Below are 18,752 nucleotides of genomic sequence, written 5' to 3'. Positions count from 1 at the left end.
CATTTGAAAAGATTGGCCACACAATTGCCCAGTTCTGTTCAAAACCAGTTCAGGATTGCCCACAGGTGTCTTGGTCAAAACCTAGCGGGCAGGTGGTTGGGTCAGTAACAAGAGCATGATTAATGACCGTCATGACTGCCCACTTGTTATGCCAAGCAGATTCCACAGTCATGTCCTGTGGTGGCATAAGTGACCAGAAAGGGCGTCTATAAGACATGCGAAGAGTTGAAGGTGGTTGAAGAGGTCTGAGTACAGAGGCAAGTTGCTGTTCTCACTGATCTTGGCCAGGAGCATCATGGAGACCCCTCCACAGTGAATGTGTGGTGGTGTTATGTTACTAAGTATTGGCAGCTATGGCAACAGAGTTGCACATAAAGTCCTAGTAACAATGCACATAGATTTAAGCTCTACATTGACCAGCCTAGTGTGAAACAAGCAACACCAGACAGGAACACAGTACTCTACTGTTGAATAGGAGAGGGCAAGGGCTGATGTTCTAAGCGTCTGGACACACACGCCCCAGGTTGAGCTGGCCAGTTTTCTGAGCAAGTTGTTCCGAGGGGTAACTTTGGCAGCTGTCTTCAAGTGGTTATGGTACATCAATGACCTATCCAGTGTCATGCTGAGGTAAACCGGGTCTGGGTTGTGCAGCAGGCGTTGGACATTTAAGAAAATATTTAACTCATGGCATGGGCTTGCATTATGTAGATGAAATGTGATAGAAACCAGAAAAACTTGGCTGCAGGTGTCAGACTACAGTAGTCTGCCATGAGCTTCATATTCTCATTTAGGACTATGTCAATTTCTGAGGAGGATTGAGCGTGATAGCTGTGGCCGATGTCATTGGCATAGATAAACTTGTGTGAGAGTATTGCTGGCAAGTGATCGATGTACACATTGAACAGTATTAGTGAAAGCACGGAAGCTTGAAGTCCACCATTCTGACAGGAACTGCAACCATCACCCATGTGGACTCTGAACCACCTGTTTTTGAGGAAGAGCTTTACTACTTTGACTACTCAAGGCAGGGCAACTCGAGAGAGTTTACACAGAAGACCTGTGTGCCAAACCATGTCATAAGCAGTGGTCAAATCCAAGAAGATGGCCCTGGCTTTAGATTTTGTTGAAAACTGTTGGCTCCATGGTGGCTTCTGTCCTTGGCAAAGTTTGGTCTTAAACTCTCCACTGACTGTTTCCACCCACATATCTATGCACTCCATTCCTCCGGTCTCACTTTGTTCTCTGTTCTCATTATTGCACTTAAGGCTACTTATTTTTCTGCTGCTCTTTGACAGATGGATAGTCTCTCTCAATTCTCACTTTAAAACCCAATTTTTTTTCTATTGCTGTAAGACACACGAGAAAGCAGTTTCGACACTGTCAATAGCACCAATTGGTTTTGTCTACCCACAGTTTTAGATTTTAAACTCCTGGGGGTGCAGTGTGTTCAGATGAAGAGTGTAGATCACCTTATACAATAGACCCCAATCCTGAGTAGAGCCTCTACATCTTATTGCAGCACAAATGCTTACGTCTCAGCAGTATTCTCCTTTCTGATGTGTGGTGTGATTCCTTGATTATGTGCTGGTGGGAGTGGCTTCGTGGTCTAAGCCATCAGGCTTGAAACATCTGATCATGTTATGTTCACTGAAGCCCTTTTGACTTTCTGTGATAAATAAATTGGCTTCCAGGCAATTTACCATGGGTATAGGAGAGGAGTTGAACTCATTGCTGTGGAACAGCTGTCAAAATATTCTCTACTCCAGCGGTTCTCAGACTGTGGGTTGGGACCCCAAAGTGGGTCACAACCCTATTTTAATGGGGTCTCCAGGGCTGGTGTGGTGGGGCTCAGGTTATAGGTCCCCTGCCAAGGGATGAAGCCCTTGGGCTTTGGCTGCCCCCTCTGCCTGTGGTGGTGGGGCTTGGGGGCCCCCCCCATCCAGGGTGGCAGGGCTAAAGCTACAGTCCCCCCTCCTGGGGTCATGTAGTCATTTTTGTTGTCAGAAGGAGGTGGCGGTGCAGTGAAGTTTGAGAACCTCTGCCCTACTCTATTCCCTAGCTTGCAGCTTTCAATCTTAGAGTTGGCAGCATTTCCAGTGGCGCTGTATGTACATAGTATTGAAAAATGCTTTGAGATCCTTCAGGATGAAAAGTGCTGTATGAATGTAAAACATATTCTATAAAATGAAATTCATATGGTTTCCTATGGAGTAGATAACTTTAAAGGGATAATAGCAAGAGGTGTCACCGTTCCATACCCCTGAGGAGAATACTTCTAGCCTAATGCTAACTATGAATCAATTATGTGAATATTTTTTCCTTTCACAGGCAATTGCTATTATGGAAGTAGCACACGGGAAAGATCATCCATACATTTCAGAGATCAAAAATGAATTCAAGGACCACTGAGCCTCTGAATCTATGCAGTCCTTCTACCTTTATTTAAAAGCCTTGCTACCAAACCTACAAGAGTGCTTTGAAAAGTGCTGTCTTATGAAACACTTCTGTAATGTAAGTGGCATGACAAACATGTGCACTTGGGCCTTGCATCTTGCATTCTCTAAGGCTTATGCAAAACATCTTCAACCTTTGCAAATTCTCAAATGCTTTTTTAAAAAAGGAAATGTCATGGTTTCATACAGATCATGCCTTCGACAGCTCGTGCAGAAGACCAATTTTTTTCCTCTACAAATTTTAATGTATTAGCTGTGTAAAGTAAATAAAAGTGGTACATTGTCATGGCCCTACTTGTTTGCTTGTGCTTGCCTTAATTTTGTGACAAACTTTCTCTTATTCTCTGAAGAATTAAATATTTAAAGCAGCTACTCTTCGTATATCCATTGTTTCTAGTACTTTTCTTTAGGAGCTTGAAAATGTCTATTCCTACCAATTTAATTCCATTCCAAAAACATTGAGCTTAAGAGAGCTTGATGACCCTGGCTCAGTGCATTTGTGCTGAATTGTTGTAGGCTCCCACCCCAATGTGCTTCAACTCCGAGTGTTTGTGGGCACAGTAGCAGCTTCTATAGAAGTAGCACATATAAGCCTTTGTCCACGCAAGGGCATAAGCTGGAGTACCCCCTCTGTCACAGGGGTTAACCTAGCATAGGCCAGGGGCTAAGGTTTCAGTTCCATGGGTTTGGAGGGTGCTGAAGTTGGATTTGCCTTCATGCTGAACCCACAAGGGAAGGTGCCATAAATTACTGCTATTATCCCTTAGCAATTTTGGAACCCTGCCTTCAAGACGGTCTTAGGCTGGGGAGTACCTGGCTTCAGGAAGCCTGTAACAGGGACACTGGCTGGGGTTAAAGTGAGCTGGTTTGAAGTGGACATGCCTTGCCTCGTTAGAGAGAAGCCTTTTTGCCTCCAGCAGATCACAGGGAGCTGCCACCAGAGGAGCCAGAACATCCCTGTCTGTCAGTTGTTGAGTTGGAGACCAACTTGCACCCCCTTCCCCACCTCCAGAAGAATCCAAAAGAAGCTCAAATTGAAACACAGGGTTTGTTTTTAAATGAGGCTGGACTGAGGGGGATTGGTTGGTTGTCTTTAAAAAGCCAGGAGGCTCCCATTCCCTCTTAATTACACAGCTAAAGTCAATCAGGTATGGAGTTAAATTACATAAACATAGTGTACCATTTTTACGGCTTGCAGAGCGGGCATGAGAAATCGGAGATGGTAATTATTTTGTAGTAGCACTTCACCTACCCAGTCTGGCTTCAGGCTAGCTGCTGACTCAGTTTCCCATCAGTTCTAGGGCCGATTACCTGCCTTCATTCTCCACCCTGTGTAAGCAGGCTTGTTTCTCCAATCCAAGAAGGGACTAATCACACCAAGTTTTTCAAGTCCTTTCTGAAAGTCTACATGACAAAATTAAGTCTGCGTAAGTTAATCGGCTTACAACCACCGCTGTAATTAAATTACTTTTGCATATCTATACTACACTCCTTGTGTTGGTGGTGCATGTCCTCACCAGGAGCACTTGCACTGATTTAACTGTTGATGTAAGCAATACAGCATCTGCAGCTACATCAACCTAAGTGCTACATTGAGACTACGTCGACCTAAGAGGTGGAGTTAAGTTAGTAGGAGCTACATTTTAGTGTAGATGCTTAAAGTTAGATCGATGTAACCTGCTTTAATTGACAGAAAAATCCACAAAGTGACACACACAATGCAGGCTGACACTCTGCCTCTCCTCTCTGCTGTTCTTGACTCGGAGCATGAGAAGATTAGACTAATCCAGTGTGACCTCTTCCAGGAACTGCTACAGTACCTCTCTTTGATAGCGCTTTCTCACCATAACTGGAATGATGTTGACAACCACTACCAATGTTTATAATCCTATCCCAAGCAGCAGTGTCAGGGAAGGAAGAAGAGTAGAAAATTCAATGAAGTCCACTAAGGCCTTTGGTGTGCCAACCTAACAAACATTGGAGGGGCTCAAACACTGCGGTGGAGGGTGCAAGTTTAAAACCTTAAGCTAGACAGGAAGTAAAACAAGTGAATTTCCTTAGGGAGGAAAAAAGTTTATTGCATACCATGAATACAAAGGATAAACAATCTTGTACAAAAAAAGCTTAGTGAGTCATGAGTCTCACATCTGAAAAGGCATATAGGAAACTATTTACACAAGGCAGTGAAACGTAAAAAAGTTATTGCTGTCATCTAATGCTGAATAGTTCTTTTTATAAAGAGAAGAGAAACAGTGCAAAAATACTGTCAAAAGTAATCAGTTTTATACACAAGATAAAACTGATAAGCATAAGCTTATGTACTGATATGAATAATATACATTAAAATATAAAATAGCATGCATAGTTTTTTTAAGGACTTTCAATAGTATAAAATGAGTATGCCATTCATCTTGAATTAAAAGGGGTGTGGGTGTGGAAATTGACCTCAATTGTCTACAAAATGTATACATACTATGAGGCTGAGAAACTGTTAAACCGTTGTCTTGGACTTAACTGTAATGTACAGAGTTACAGGACAAATACAAAAGCAAGCATTGAAATACTGAAGTAAAATAGAACATCCAGTGATATAAAACTAATTTAACATGTAACATATGTCCCACACAATTATACATGTGTAAACTTTTTTCCTTTGAAAAATATCAACAGTAAGATATTTTACTAGTGGGGAAAATGTCTTCTATAAGGAGCAACCTCAACAGGCCAATTATCCCAGTTTTGCTGATTTGTTTTAAAAAATAGCAAGAGAATGGATCTTTGCAAGAAAAACTGCAGTGATTAAATTCTAATCAATTCCTCTCTGTTTCACTCAGGCACCAGTCCTCCTGAGCTGATTAGGACTCTTACCTGTATAAGGAGTGCTGAACTGAGGCCCTAGATAGGTGAATATTGACATTAAAATAAATTGCTAATTTTAAAGAGTTTATTTGTTTTTTAGAAATGTTAGTTTTATTTCCCCTATTTCGAAATGGTGCTGGGATTGTTCAATTAGGGCTGCTGGTATATTGCTAAATTTCCATTTGCTGCCAAGGTGCACAGTCCTGCATTTCTTGTGCCTGTAAAGCGCACAATGAGAGTTGCATATACATCAGATGCAGAAAGGCTATCCTTTGTATACAATGAAATACTGATCAACTGACAAATGCATGGATAGACTGGGGAATTTCATAGTGGTTTCAGGTAGAGCATGTTATGGTTTTATTTGCTGGAAGAACTGGATGAATATAAATACTTATATTTTTGACACACACATTGTCTGGTAAATAACAGTTGACATTAAAACAAAAGTTAAACAAAACTTCCTAAAAGAATTTACCCTAAAGCCTCCAGCTTCTAAGTCCAAAATGTTTTTAATTCTACAAATACTGATACTTGGAGCTGGGACAACAGATAAATAAGCCACAGCTAATGGGGCAGAAGAGTCCTTCAATGAATTTGGTTTAAATGTCTGGACTGCATTAGTAATGTGAGCAGGTGAAATTAGTGAAAGAATAACCACAGCCTGCTACCCTCTCAATCCAAAACAAATCAAACAACATCTGACCACTGTTAATGTGAGTGAAGTGAATGTATTCATACCACTTACAATACAAAGTTACATCAGGTTTAGTATGAAAGCCTCAAGACTATATTTCACTAACTCTGAAACCCCATTCAGTGCTTAGGGACCTCGCTAGTGCCCAAGCGGTTGTAACTCCATTTCCAACCCACTAGAGAGCATTGTATCAGACTGTGAAGCTGGGTATTCCTGCATGCAGAGTCTCACCCTGCCCTGCCCTATTTGTGCCTGGTCACATGCCCATTTCCCATGTATATGCATGGCAAAATGGCCCCAAATTCTGCAGCCGGTAACTTCAAATCATCAGAGGAAACCCTCATGTTTAGGTTCCTGCAGAGGCAGCACCCAGCTGCTGGCATGGCATGTTGTGGTACGTCAGTTGAGGCAGCCAGGGAGAGAGCAGATGAGCTTCAGGCACGGGGCAGAGCAAAGTGCGGTGGAATGCAAACTTCAGAACTCCCTAAGTTCTGATCAAACTATTTATGAGTGAATTCTAAATTTAGCAAAGCCATTTTCCCCATCCCTGACCTCTATATAGTTGAAAGCATGAACTCTACCCATGAGCTGGGGACTTGGATACTATGGAATTTGGGGTCCATGTTAACTATTAGCAGTTCAACATGTTCAATATTAAACCACAAAAGTTCTGGCTGTTAAACAGTAACATTTTATCTAGAAAAAAATGAATGCAGGCTTATTGACCTACTTAAAATTCCCTTTTATGAAGTAGATGAAGGCGCATAAGACATCAACAGGGATATAACATGGGTGAGTGTGTCAGATAGAAACTGGCAAGAGTTAGAAGAAGTCTATTGGGAGTTAGTTTTCAGAACTGCTTCAAGTAGCTGTGCAGTTCAATTTGTGGGAGTTGGTGCTTTAAAAGTGGTTTCTTGCAAACTACCCATTGCCCATGCTTTGATGTGAATACAGCATGAAAACCACAAATATAACTAGAGTTTTCATTCTCCTTTTCCTTTTAAAAGACCCAGATGCTAAAACTGTGGGAGAGAAATGAAAAGATATTGTTCCTTTAAGTCCCATCCTTTCATTTCTATTGTAAGGAATGAAACTGGATAGAAAATGCTTATTCCCTTAAGGTGAAGAAAACACGTTCCAAAGAACCTGGGTGTGATAAAGCTGCAGTCCTTCTGCATCAGAAGACTGTGTTTCTTCTACAATATGGAGTAGATTCACCTCTCTCAACTGTAAAACCCTGGCATGATGAAGTTACAGTTACAAATGGGACTAGAGAGGAAGCTCTGGAGACATACACCATCTCAGTTCATCTCAGATGCTAGCTGATCTAGTCAAGATAAAATCTAGCAGGTAAAATACACTGAAGTCAGACAAAAGGAAAAGTCTAAAATTACCAAGCTTTCAATGAAAGGGAAAGAGTGAGTCACTTTGGATTCCAGCTACCATTTTAGTAGCCAACTGAAAGAGGTTGTTATGTGACCATCTATCAGGCTCATTAATAGGCACCTATTGCTAATGTTGAAAGGCTTTTGGTGCCGTTTTGTAATTAATTTTATTTTTTTAAGAAACCTATAATGTGCCTTTGCACTACAAAGAGCCATGTAATGACAATGGTGCTGAATTTTCTTCCTTTTTAACATAGCTATTTATGCTTTCTCATAACTCTTTTTCCTGTGCTTACAGAAGATCCAAAGTAGCAGTAGTCATATACATTTCAGCCAAGATACCTGACTAATACGACCTAGGAACAAATTATTTTCCCTTCTGATTTTCTACTTTTCAAATCCAAATGGAGCAATGGAACTTGACAGCGCAGAGCTCAAACTTAATTCATCATCAGGAAATTATTCAGAAAGCTATAACGAGATAACTAATTTCATACACTTTGCTTCAAGGTTTATTCCTTGGCCTGATTCCCAGATATAAAGCATCTCTGTGCAATTACTATACAGATGCCACTGAAAAGACTTTAAATGGTTGCTGCTAATTTAACAAGAGAGATGTTGGCACTGGCAGAAGGCATAGGCAGCTGATTCTTAAACATAATATCAAGATAGTTTAACTAGGTCTGTATTTTTTTTTTCCTAACCATCCTTTGGTGGCTTGAAACTGAAACCTCTCTTTTCTTTTCTCACCATTATGCCTTCACCCTAGTATGTTATTGTAAATGCCAAGCTACCAGCATAGACAACATCTGTAAGGCACTCAGACCCAGAGCCTCAAAGGTATTTATTTAGGTGCCTAATGAGAGTTAAGTATCTAAATACCTTTTGAGGATCTGGTCTGAGTGTCCTCAACTCCCAACTGAAGTTGAGGGCACTCAGAACCTTGTAGGAGTGAGCCTTTAACCATTTGTTTAAAACCATTACCTGGCCTTTGCAAACAGCTTTAATCAGAACAAACAGAAGAGCTTACATTTGGCTGCCAAAGTCCGGAAGACATGTTCTGGAAAAGCAGCAGCTAGGGGTGACCATACTGAGTGCAATGTTTCCCCCTAATCCTGGCTCTCCAATAAAGTTGACACACTGCAGGCTCTGCTTGCTGGACTACAGTGGGTGTTTCCAGATTAGGGGTTAGGAAGCATGGCTGTAAACCCACCTACAGTCACTAGGTACCCATCCAGTTTAGATTGTTTCTAGAGTAAGATAGGTGGAAGCTATCTAATGGATCATGGCTAGCCAGGAGAAAGCAAATAAAACACAGATGACAGCAGTAAATTGTGTCATTTGGGGGGGAGGGGGAAATTTGGCCCTGATTTATACGTTGTACAAGCTCAATCAGGTAATAGCAATGGCCTGAGCAGACTTTTTAAAGTTAAGCTTCCTTTTTTCTGCTCAAAACTAACAGAAAATCGCCCCATCAAAAGAACTGCCAAGTGACTATACCAGACTCAAAATGCTCTTCCATCCATTTCTTTCACAAGTGTTGTAATAGGGCATCGCTAGCATACATTCAAAGCAAACCCTTGACTGAAACCACATTTATGCCTGGATTCTTTAACGTTTTCTGGTATTTCAAGCAAAGCCTGCTTGGGCCTTGCAGGATGATGTACACAAGTGGACTCCTGCCCCTGGCTTCTGGGAGTTGCCGGGGGGGGTGCATCGTGAACACTGCAGGGCTGTCAGTCATATGGGGCTAAAACTGAGAGCTGATGAAAGCAAATGCCGTTCCACTGAGCTCAGTACATTACACTGGATTTGAATTTGACCCATTGTACCGAGTTTTCTAAGATCTGGTGGCTTTGGTTTTTCACAAGTCAGTGCCACCCAGCTATACTGTTAATTACATTTTTTTTTAAAACAAGTGCAGCAGCTATCACTTTTGGACAAAGTGATCTACAGTGAACACGTGGCTTCAGTGAAATAAATTAATGACCTAGAAGAGGGAACTTGCACAAAGGATGTGGAACAGTCAGCCAGTATCAAGGGAAGGCAGAGGGAAAAGAGGAAAGTGATGGTCTGCGTGGTTAAGGTCCTGGCCTGGGATTTAGAGCCACGAATGGAACCCACGTCTCCTGCCACAGACTTCATGTGTGACCTTGGGTAAGTCACTTAAAGTAGCTGTTCCTCGCCTCACCACTTGTATAATGGGGATAACAACACTTCCTTTCTCTCCCCATTTGTCTGCCTTGTCTATTCAGATTGTAAAACTCTTCGGGGCAGGGATTCTCTCTCCTTATGTGATGTAGTAGACTGGGGCCTTCAGTGGCTACTGCAATATAAATAAAAGGAGAGAAAGGATACAAAGAGACTTTGGATAAAAATGGTAATCTGAGTGGGCAAATGGCCTCTGCAATTTAATGCAGGGGGCCAGGGAGGGGAATGAAAGTTAAGAAATAAAGCTTGACAGTGCCAGAAGGGCTGGGGTGTGATATGGTCAAACTGCGAGACATTGACTGGGAAAAAATCTGAGGGCAGGAGCAGTCTGTAAGCTAAAAACTTCAGCTCACTATTTTGGCAGCAGCCAAGATAGTAAACAGAACACAGGGATACAGGTCAGAGAGCACAGATCACTATGGCACTGTACGAAGGGCTAGAAAGTAAACCAGCTAAGTGACTGAGAACGATTTGTGCAGAAAACAAAACTCTCCCATTGGAGATGAGATGTCTAGACCTTAATGACGACATTCCTTGCCTGAATAAGGTGAGTGGGATTTGGCCTTGTGACAACAATGACAGGGTTAGTCATTTGTGAGAACATAATGTCTGACTTCTATTTTCTGGGCTGCAATTGGCTGACTTTTTGTATTGCTCAACCCAAAGCCCACTAAGGTTGATGGAAAGACTCCCACTGACTACAACGTGGTTGGGTTCAGGGCCTTAGCAAGAATATTACAGCTCTTTATCTAGGAAGGGATCAAAGGCTGGTGGATATTAACAAAAAAGTGTAATATGGCTTCTTGTCAAATACTAAGCTGCAATGGTAATTCTTGCCAAATTTTGAACATCTGAGGTCTCTCTACACCTGATTGTAGTAGCGTTGGAACAATTTTTATAGTGGGGTTGCTGAGAACCATTGAACAAAACTGTAAACGCTGTATATGATGGAAACCACTTCAAGCCAAGAGATACTGCCACACACCCAGCTTTCCTGCCTGAAATACTCTACTGCTTACTTTGTAATGCTTCCATCCATTCATGGATGCATGTTTTGGGTTCTCTGCATTGTATCTTCTCTATCTTTATCACCAGATTCAGCTCATTACAGAGTCTTAACTGGCTTTTAGCAGGTCTTGTTTTCATGGTGAAAGCCACAAAATTGGCTCTAAAATGTTCTTACTGGAAAAATGCCATTCCCTAAAGACCTGTTCGTTTCATAAACCATATAACAGAATACAGGTCAACAGAACACTCCTGGAGAGGATCACTCTCCCTATGGACATTTGGCAACGCAGATCAGTTATGTCAATTCAAACCTCACCACATGTTTTACAAGTTCAAGAAATTCAGAAGTTATTCCATGAAAAATAAATTACCTTGTACAAAACAATTTGTGGGACTCTCTATGGAAGAACAAGAACTCCTTACTTTTGAGGCAACTTGAGCACGTGCAATATTTGCACACCATGATAATAGACACATTGTCAAAGGAATGTGTCTGTCTTGCCAATAAGGTTCAGTCCAATCCACAATACTGCGTCTGGGATCTCTAAGGAGATTAAATGAGTCTAGAGTTTTGTAGGAACTGGATGAGCACACGATAGACAAATTTGTACTGAGCGATGGTCTGAATCATGAACATTCTCTGCTCCCGTAGGTGTCTCAGCATCACTGGAACATCCACTTTCTGGAAAGTGAAGGTGACAAAAATGTGAGGCTGTGTGTTAATCAAACCCAACATCACCAGAACCCTCCTTTGACTAAGTGTAAGGAAAGAACAAAGATAACTCATTTATAGTTTTGGCCTTACCTTCCACATTATAGCAAGGAATATACATAGATATTATACACACTATGAAAGGATACCAAGGTTCCAATCCTGCTTCCACTGAAGTCAGTGGTAATTTTAACATTTACTTCAATGGGCTTAACATTGAACACCTGGTACCACTGATTGAGTGTGTAGTGAAAGGTTATTGAGGAAACTGAACAATTTCTTAAAATCCTACACTTCTTGTTAAATATAGCCACACTCAGCTTGTCCAAAATTAACCAATTGTGTCATGTTACCTGACAAGTCATATGCTGGGAAAATGGAGAATTTCAATAATCAAAATTTATTTTCTTGAGTCAACTCCCCTCTGCCATCCACTCTGCATGCAGGCATGGTAGCCATTTGCACTGTGATTCATGGTCAGTTTTACTTATAGAAGAAGTACATTAAGGTTCTACAAATCACGGGAAGCAACCAAGAGTCCAAACAACATTGGGTCCCTGGCCAAACAGAAGGATTGGCAAATATATCATGAGAGTATGATGCAGTTATTGCTCCCTCTTTTCAGGCCACTCAGTTCCTCGTCAAAAAAGAGGAATGTCACTGGCAATGTCCACAAGACCCAGAAACTCGACACTTGACAGAGAAGCTCTGACCTTCTTTAATTATCAAAGCCAGGACATAAACCAGATTGTGTGAAACACAGAGAGGCTTGCAAGATGAAGCATTAGAATTCACTGGAAAATATATGAAGTATTAGCATTTTATTGCCTGCATTGAGACAGCAAAAGAAGAAAAAACAACATGGGTAACTTGTTAGAACTGGTATGTCAGGAGTAGTTCAAAAATCATTGAGCTATAGCGCTCAAAACTACCAAGGCCCAAATTGAGGGACCAAAATACTATTCATGCAGGAAACTTAAAGCACTGAGAAATTCATTCATTTGGTGTAAATATTTTTTCCCATAACCTCAGGTTCATTATTTCTGATGTAAACTATTTTCATTAACAAAGGGGGAGAGGGGGCAATCAAATTTGGGTGGAATGTGGATGATTTTGGGAATAAAACGAGCAAGAACCCTCAAGAAGACAACAGCCAAGAGGTTTGCATTCAACCTCCACATTACTATGGACCCTGTTCCAGGTTCCTGGAACAACAGCTGTGTGTTGTTTCTTACATGCCGAAAGAGGAAAACTCATGACTCTCTACAGCAATGCTACACTATACTTTTCATTCCAGAAGCACAAGTTGGAACAAACTAAAAATCTTTTGGCTGAAGTCAGCAGCATTATGAGAATGAGGTCAGGGCAAAGGGACAGGGATATAATTGGTTCCGCCTTTAGCCACCAGAGGCTTTCTGTGTTAGGAAACTAGTGTGGTTTCCATGTATTATGGGAATTGTTTCTAGTAAGTGTTTCACTTCCTCATATACATTTCTGTGTATTTATGTAAAACGACCGAGGCCCCTAGTTTTAATTAAATAAACCCCAACTGACATGATCACCAATGTTCCCTCTAAATGTTGTGTGTGTTTGTTTTGTACTGAGCAGGTTACAAACTCCACTGGACGGTATATTTTTGTCCTTAGGCAAGCTTACACTTGAAGTGGGGGATGTGTATGGGAGCTTTGTGGGGCTGTGTGGAGGGGGGCTGTGCGTGTGGTGAGAGGTGTGCAAAGAGGGCATTGTGTGCGCGCATGGGTGCACGTGTGAGTACACTGCAGAGCCGAATCAGGCCCCTCACCTAAGCTCCTGCACAAGGGGCACCCCAGAGCTGCCACCGCCTCCTCCCAGCCAGTGTGTCCCTGAGATCAGAGGCGCTTCCACTCCCACACCAGCATGCCTGCACAAGTTCTGTCATGGGTGAGGCGGGGCGAACAGAACAAGTTCTTAAAGGACTACACCACATCCCTGCTGGAGCCACCACAGAGAAGATGAGAGCAGCGGTGCCTGACCTGCACCATATATACAAGACTGCTGCACAGCTGTGCAGTTCACAGGGAACACCATTGATCACAGCTTTAGAAGTGGAGCTATCTTTATGCCATTCCACAAATGAGCTGTTACAGGAGACGGGATGCCAGTTTGGGTTAGATGTATTCCTGGAGGTTTCATCACATGACAATCCTAGAGGGTTGGCAACCCTAGCCGGAGAGTAGTTATAGATAGCACATAAGTACCAAGAAGGGTAGAAATTGTGATGAGGATTTTCATTTTAGTTTCAAATCTGTGTAGATGAGAGCATAAGCTCCTGTTTTGGGTTTACACTGCTAAACCACAGAATGCCTCAGCATGGAATGTGATGGTTAGAAAAGCGGTTAGGTCATGTTGAGCCAAGCCATGTCAGAACTTGCCTGAACAATGACAAGACCAAAAAAAAAAAAAAAGGGAGGGGGGCAGAAAACCAGTTTGGGCCTGTACAACCCAAGTTCCAGTCTCAGCATTTTGACAGTTTATTGATTTCTACTGGGCCAGTAACATCTGGTGATCAGTCACTTTCTGTGTCATCACCACATGGGTCAGGCTTTGATTCATCTCAGAGCTATTTTGTGTGTGTGTAACACTAAGCCTATTGCACACATCTAACTTCTATATTTATAGTCAGCCTTACAAGGATGTACAACAAGCCAGCTCCGACCTATCTCAGGAGAGCTTAGTTAATCACTTTATTCAGGAATGGGGGATCTTTGGATTCAAAACCCACCACAGTGTATCTGTCAACAAGAGATTAATAATGCTTTGTAAAGGTGATATTTAGTAAGATACAGAATTAAAAAAATTACTCGCTTTGCCTTCCACACTGCAAACATCTTTCTCACATAAGGGGCATTGCGGCAAGGATCACTGGTTCACGTTAGAGTGCCAGGTCAGTGCTAGATTCAGGTATACTGAAATCTGACTATGCTGATTGCTATCGTACAGGTCTGAGCAAACTAGGGCCCGCAGGCTGGATCCAGCATAAAGGATTAAAGTCTTCCAGCAGTTCACTTGATGAAGGAAGCCCCTTCATTTCAATAGCTGTTTTCCTGAGGTTGGCATTGTACATACACCAACATCATATTTTTCTTCAGGACGTAATGTTTTTGCTGCACTGTTCCCCAATGACAAAGAACACAGCAGAACAACAAGTAGTTACATACTGTAACTTTTATGCTGTTGATAGTCTAACAGAGTGCCAACCTGTGTAATAGGTCTCATAATACTGGCTGTGGCCCATCAACCTTTTTTTCCTGTTATTTTTGAGTTGCAGCTGAGCTTTGTTCCAGTCTAGAAGCCAAAGACAGTAAATGTGAGTGAGGGAGGGAGGACGCTAAAGACAGAAGCTAGAGAACTAGATCAATAGTGCAAAGCAGTTTGGAAGCCAGCACACTTTTCCAGCGGCTCTCAGTCTGCTCTTTTACACAGTTCTGTCTCCAGATTGATTAATTAAGACAGGTACAGACCCATCTTAATTTAGATTGTAAACTCTTTGGAGCAAGTGTCCTATCTCAGCAGTGCTCTGATAAAATAATAAAAATAAAAACAAACAATACCTACAACATAGTCAAGGTACATATGGCAGCTAGTGACAAATCTCTGCTCACTGTCTGGGGCTACGTCTACACTACAGCATAAAATCGAAATTACTAAAACCGGTTTTATAAAACCGATATTATAAAATCGATTTTATGCGTCCACACTAGAGCACATTAATTCGGTGGTGTGCGTCCATGGTCCTAGGCTACCATCGATTTCCAGAGCGGTGCACTCTGGGTAGCTACATTAAAGGAATGAGACCAATAACTTCGATTTCCGTCCACACTAACCCTAAATCGATATAGTAATATCGATTTTAGGGTTACTCCTCTCGTTGGAGAGGAGTACAGAAATCGATTTTAAGAGCCCTTAAAATCGATTTAAAGTGCCTTGTAGTGTGGACGGGTACAGAGTTAAATCGATTTAACGCTGTTTAAATCGATTTAACTGTGTAGTGTGGACCAGGCCTGGGTACACTAATGCAATGAGATGGATGATATTTTATGACTAGTTTCCCCAAACACAAATGTAGTAAATTACTCAATGGACCAGCTAAGGGAAAAGCAATTATTAAGGGGGAAGTTTACTTACTTCGTTATGTTCCAAGCAGCCAATCATCAGTTCTGTTAGCATAACCACCCCTGTCCTCCCTACACCTGCACTGCAGTGAACCACGATTGGTGGGTTGCAATTGTTGCTGGCATCCAACACGCTGTTGGTATGGCGACGTACCGACTGTATCTCCTCCAAATAGGCTGTAAGATAAAATGCAAAATTATGCTGTAAAATCCTATATGGCTTCACATAAAAGTTGAAAAATTGATGAGAAAGTCAGTTTTCTTTTTAAGTGACAATAATTTACAGTTCCTACAAGACACTAATTATTTGGCCACTGTACTGAACAGCACTGAATCCAGCAAGTACCAGCTGTGTGTCAATTATTACTTGAGAGTTTGGTCCCTTAAATTAAATAGTTCTTTTTAAAAAATTCAATTCCGTTTTCCCCTCTGCAAATCCCCAGCTCCCCAAAGCAGATGATTCTAGACATTACTTACAGCAATTTCTGCTATTAACAGGCTGGGATCAAAAACAAGAGCTAAGTCCCCTTGAAACCACCGCCTGCCAGAGCCAGTAGCGGATGGGAAGTGAGCATCCATCTGCCCTTTTCTTTCCTTCCCTTGTAGAATGAGTGAGAATGTCAACCATGTTTTTACTTTTTTGTTTGTTTTTCAGCAGGTATTAGGACTTTTTTTTGGACACAGTTCTCTGTGGTTTTTCTGTAATCACTGCTGTAGAGTGTAAGGATCTCTGAGAGTCCTTTCATCTAGCTCTAACGCTCTCCAAAACAGTGGCTTTTTCCTTATTAAAGTATAAACATTTCAGATAGCCCAGTGGCTCAGCTAGCTGCGTAAACACAATGCAAACCAGGACACTCAGGTTCTGACCTGGGTATGGGTCTTTCCCAAGGTTATTCCAGCAGGAATTGTATGAACCACAGAAATGAGGTCTCTGGGCCTAATTCACTGTTATAGTGCACCCTGTGCAATCAAAATCAGAAAGGTGGCATTTTACACCTACTTTGCACAAGTGGAAGTGATTCCATTAGGTGTACAGCAGTGGAGAATCATGACCTCCATGGCCAGATGTATCTATGAACAGCTAGGTTTCAATTTTTACAACTTCCCAATTGCTGCGGTTGAATGTTGGAAGACTGTACTTTTAAAAATAAATAAATAAATAAAAAGCTTGGAAATACAATGAGAAATAGAGTAGCCCAACTTAAAGTGGTGGGTGAAAACTTCACTACTAACCCATAATACCCTGAGTCACTTCCTTGGCAAAGCTGAAAATTCTATTTGCATATTCTTCCCTCCAGTTGTAAAGTTAAATAAAAGGAGTGTGCATTCCTTAGGGTCATTACGGTAGCATTACTGTTACTGGCATATTAAGCATTTATTAGTAATAAAGTAGTAAGGAACAATACTGAATTAATAGAAGTCAGTACAATGGTTGAGAATTTTGCCTCTCACCCAAACTTCCCACACTTTAACTATGTACAGTCTGATAATTAAAACACCTCCTGGGCAGGTAGGGAGTTAAGATTACTGAAGAGCCCCTAGCATGGGAGGAAAGGGGAAATATGAGGGGTGTGTGTGTGTGCAGACAAAGTGCTTGCCTTGAGGGAAGGAATGGGGGGCTTTGGAATGAGAAGGCACACAAAACCTGAGATGGGGGTGAAGGGGGAAAGGAGCACACAAAGCCACTGGCAGTGGGGAGAAAGGGGGAAGTCACAGGGCCACTGAAATACAGAGGGACAGGAGGATGGCACACAGGGAGCTTTTGGGCTGGAAAGGGGGGAAGCCAGGAGCCCCTGGCATGTGCATTGAGTTTGGCCAACAGAAGCTACAAAGTATGCAGTGCTCCCTTGGGTCTTAAAAATGTTCATTGGCCATAAACGTGTGCATTAATTAAGGAAACTTACATAAAAAGCCTTGGACTTCTTCTGGACAACCATGATCAGGCCAGTCAGTATATTGCAAGTGCCACACTGTCCTCTCCTGCCCAGACAAAAGATGCTTGACCTTCAGCCCTGTAGTAGCATAGCATCCAGAATCTGTGCGGAACTTAGTTGTCACCTTAAACTTCCCATAAGTGGCTGAGCTGTGCTTAGAGCCCAGTTTAGGCCAGTAGCGATGACTCTTGCTTCTTCCTCCTTCCTAAACCGCAAAAAAACAAAATTAAAATGATTCTTCTTGTAGTGGCATGATTGTAATTCTCACAAACAGAACCACTTGTGCAGCTAATCTCAGTACTCCTTTTTATCTTCTCTCGTAAGAGGAGAACAAGGGGCGTCCCAAGAGACTGAATGGCATTAAATGAATGGAACCTCAATGCCAGAAAAAAAATATAATTTAGTCCAAGGGTTGAGAAGGCTCAAGGCTTGAACATTTATATGGATAATGAGAACATCCACAGTTACATTAAAGCAGGTCCGCTGACAGGGTGGACAAAGGGGGCAATTGCCCAGGGGCTTGGGTGATTTAAAAGTCACCCAGGCAGGCTACAGGGCTCCTAGGCACGTGCGACCACTGTGGGCCCCGTGCTGCGGGCCAGTGCGATTGGCCACAGTGGTCAGTCCCAGAAGTGACGGATTCGGAATTGCTGTTAGCGGGCCTGCATTAAAGAGACTTCAAAAAAAAACAATCTAAGGGAAAAACTCTCATTGTTCAGGGCATACGTCAACTTCTGATTGCAACAGGTGAGGAAGAAACTTCTCTGTAGGCAGGTTATTTCATAACTGTCCATGAAGAGGATTTATCTCTCTAACCTCTGCCAATCTGGTACTGGTTCATGTCAGAGATGTGAAAGTGGACTAGACAGAACACTGGGCTAACGTGGTATTTTAATTCCTATGTTCTGATAAGGCAGCAGGGTTCAAAGCTGGATGTAGTGTTAGTTAGCAACGTGTGCCAGTTTTTGTAACATAGCACACCGTTCTTGGATTCCAATAAAAATAACTGTTTTGCTTGGCATAGGAATAAAAAAGGGTTTTTTTTTAAATGGACACTTCTCCAGGAACAACAGCTTCTGGTCTCTTTTCAGCGATAAGAATGACAGAATGCAGAACTGGCCTTGGATGTGCTGGGAATAAATGTCATTTTCACCAAGAGCAGTTCAGGGTTCTCAATTCAATGGAAACATTTTTGCTTTGTTTGGCAAACCAAAGTCTTACAACTGAACTGAAGCTTGGTGGTGGTGGTTTTTTATTTTAGTAAATGACAAGCTAAATACTAGAGTGCTATAAAAGACAAGGTCACAGCAGATTATCTCCAGAAAAGTGTTCAAGGGGAATA

At 41.9% G+C, this 18,752-nt stretch overlaps 2 protein-coding genes across 4 annotated transcripts in view; one reads left to right on the top strand and one right to left on the bottom strand.

The window, feature by feature from the left end:
• SMYD2 (SET and MYND domain containing 2) overlaps positions 1–2,810 on the top strand; it is a 39,675-nt gene extending 36,865 nt beyond the window's left edge. The window contains exon 12 of one of the 2 annotated variants that reach the window (XM_050950243.1): positions 2,329–2,810. In XM_050950243.1, coding sequence (XP_050806200.1) covers positions 2,329–2,409 — 81 coding nt within the window. In that variant the 3' untranslated portion in view covers positions 2,410–2,810. The remainder of the gene's footprint in view (positions 1–2,328) is intronic. The other variant, XM_050950245.1, reaches the window with a different exon arrangement.
• Positions 2,811–6,465: 3,655 nt separating this feature from the next.
• Positions 6,466–18,752, bottom strand: part of PTPN14 (protein tyrosine phosphatase non-receptor type 14) — a 192,028-nt gene continuing 179,741 nt past the window's right edge. For both annotated transcript variants that reach the window (XM_050950210.1, XM_050950211.1), the window contains exons 17-19: positions 17,381–17,615; positions 15,490–15,653; positions 6,466–11,295 (exon numbers count right to left, since the gene is read on the bottom strand). In XM_050950210.1, the coding sequence (XP_050806167.1) occupies positions 11,167–11,295; positions 15,490–15,653; positions 17,381–17,615 (528 nt within the window). In that variant the 3' untranslated portion in view covers positions 6,466–11,166. The remainder of the gene's footprint in view (positions 11,296–15,489; positions 15,654–17,380; positions 17,616–18,752) is intronic.

The sequence above is a fragment of the Gopherus flavomarginatus genome, chromosome 4, assembly GCF_025201925.1.
Source record: "Gopherus flavomarginatus isolate rGopFla2 chromosome 4, rGopFla2.mat.asm, whole genome shotgun sequence".
NCBI classification, from domain to species: domain Eukaryota; kingdom Metazoa; phylum Chordata; order Testudines; family Testudinidae; genus Gopherus; species Gopherus flavomarginatus.
The sequence above is the reverse complement of the archived record's forward strand: the minus strand, read 5'-3'. Positions and strand labels throughout refer to the sequence as shown.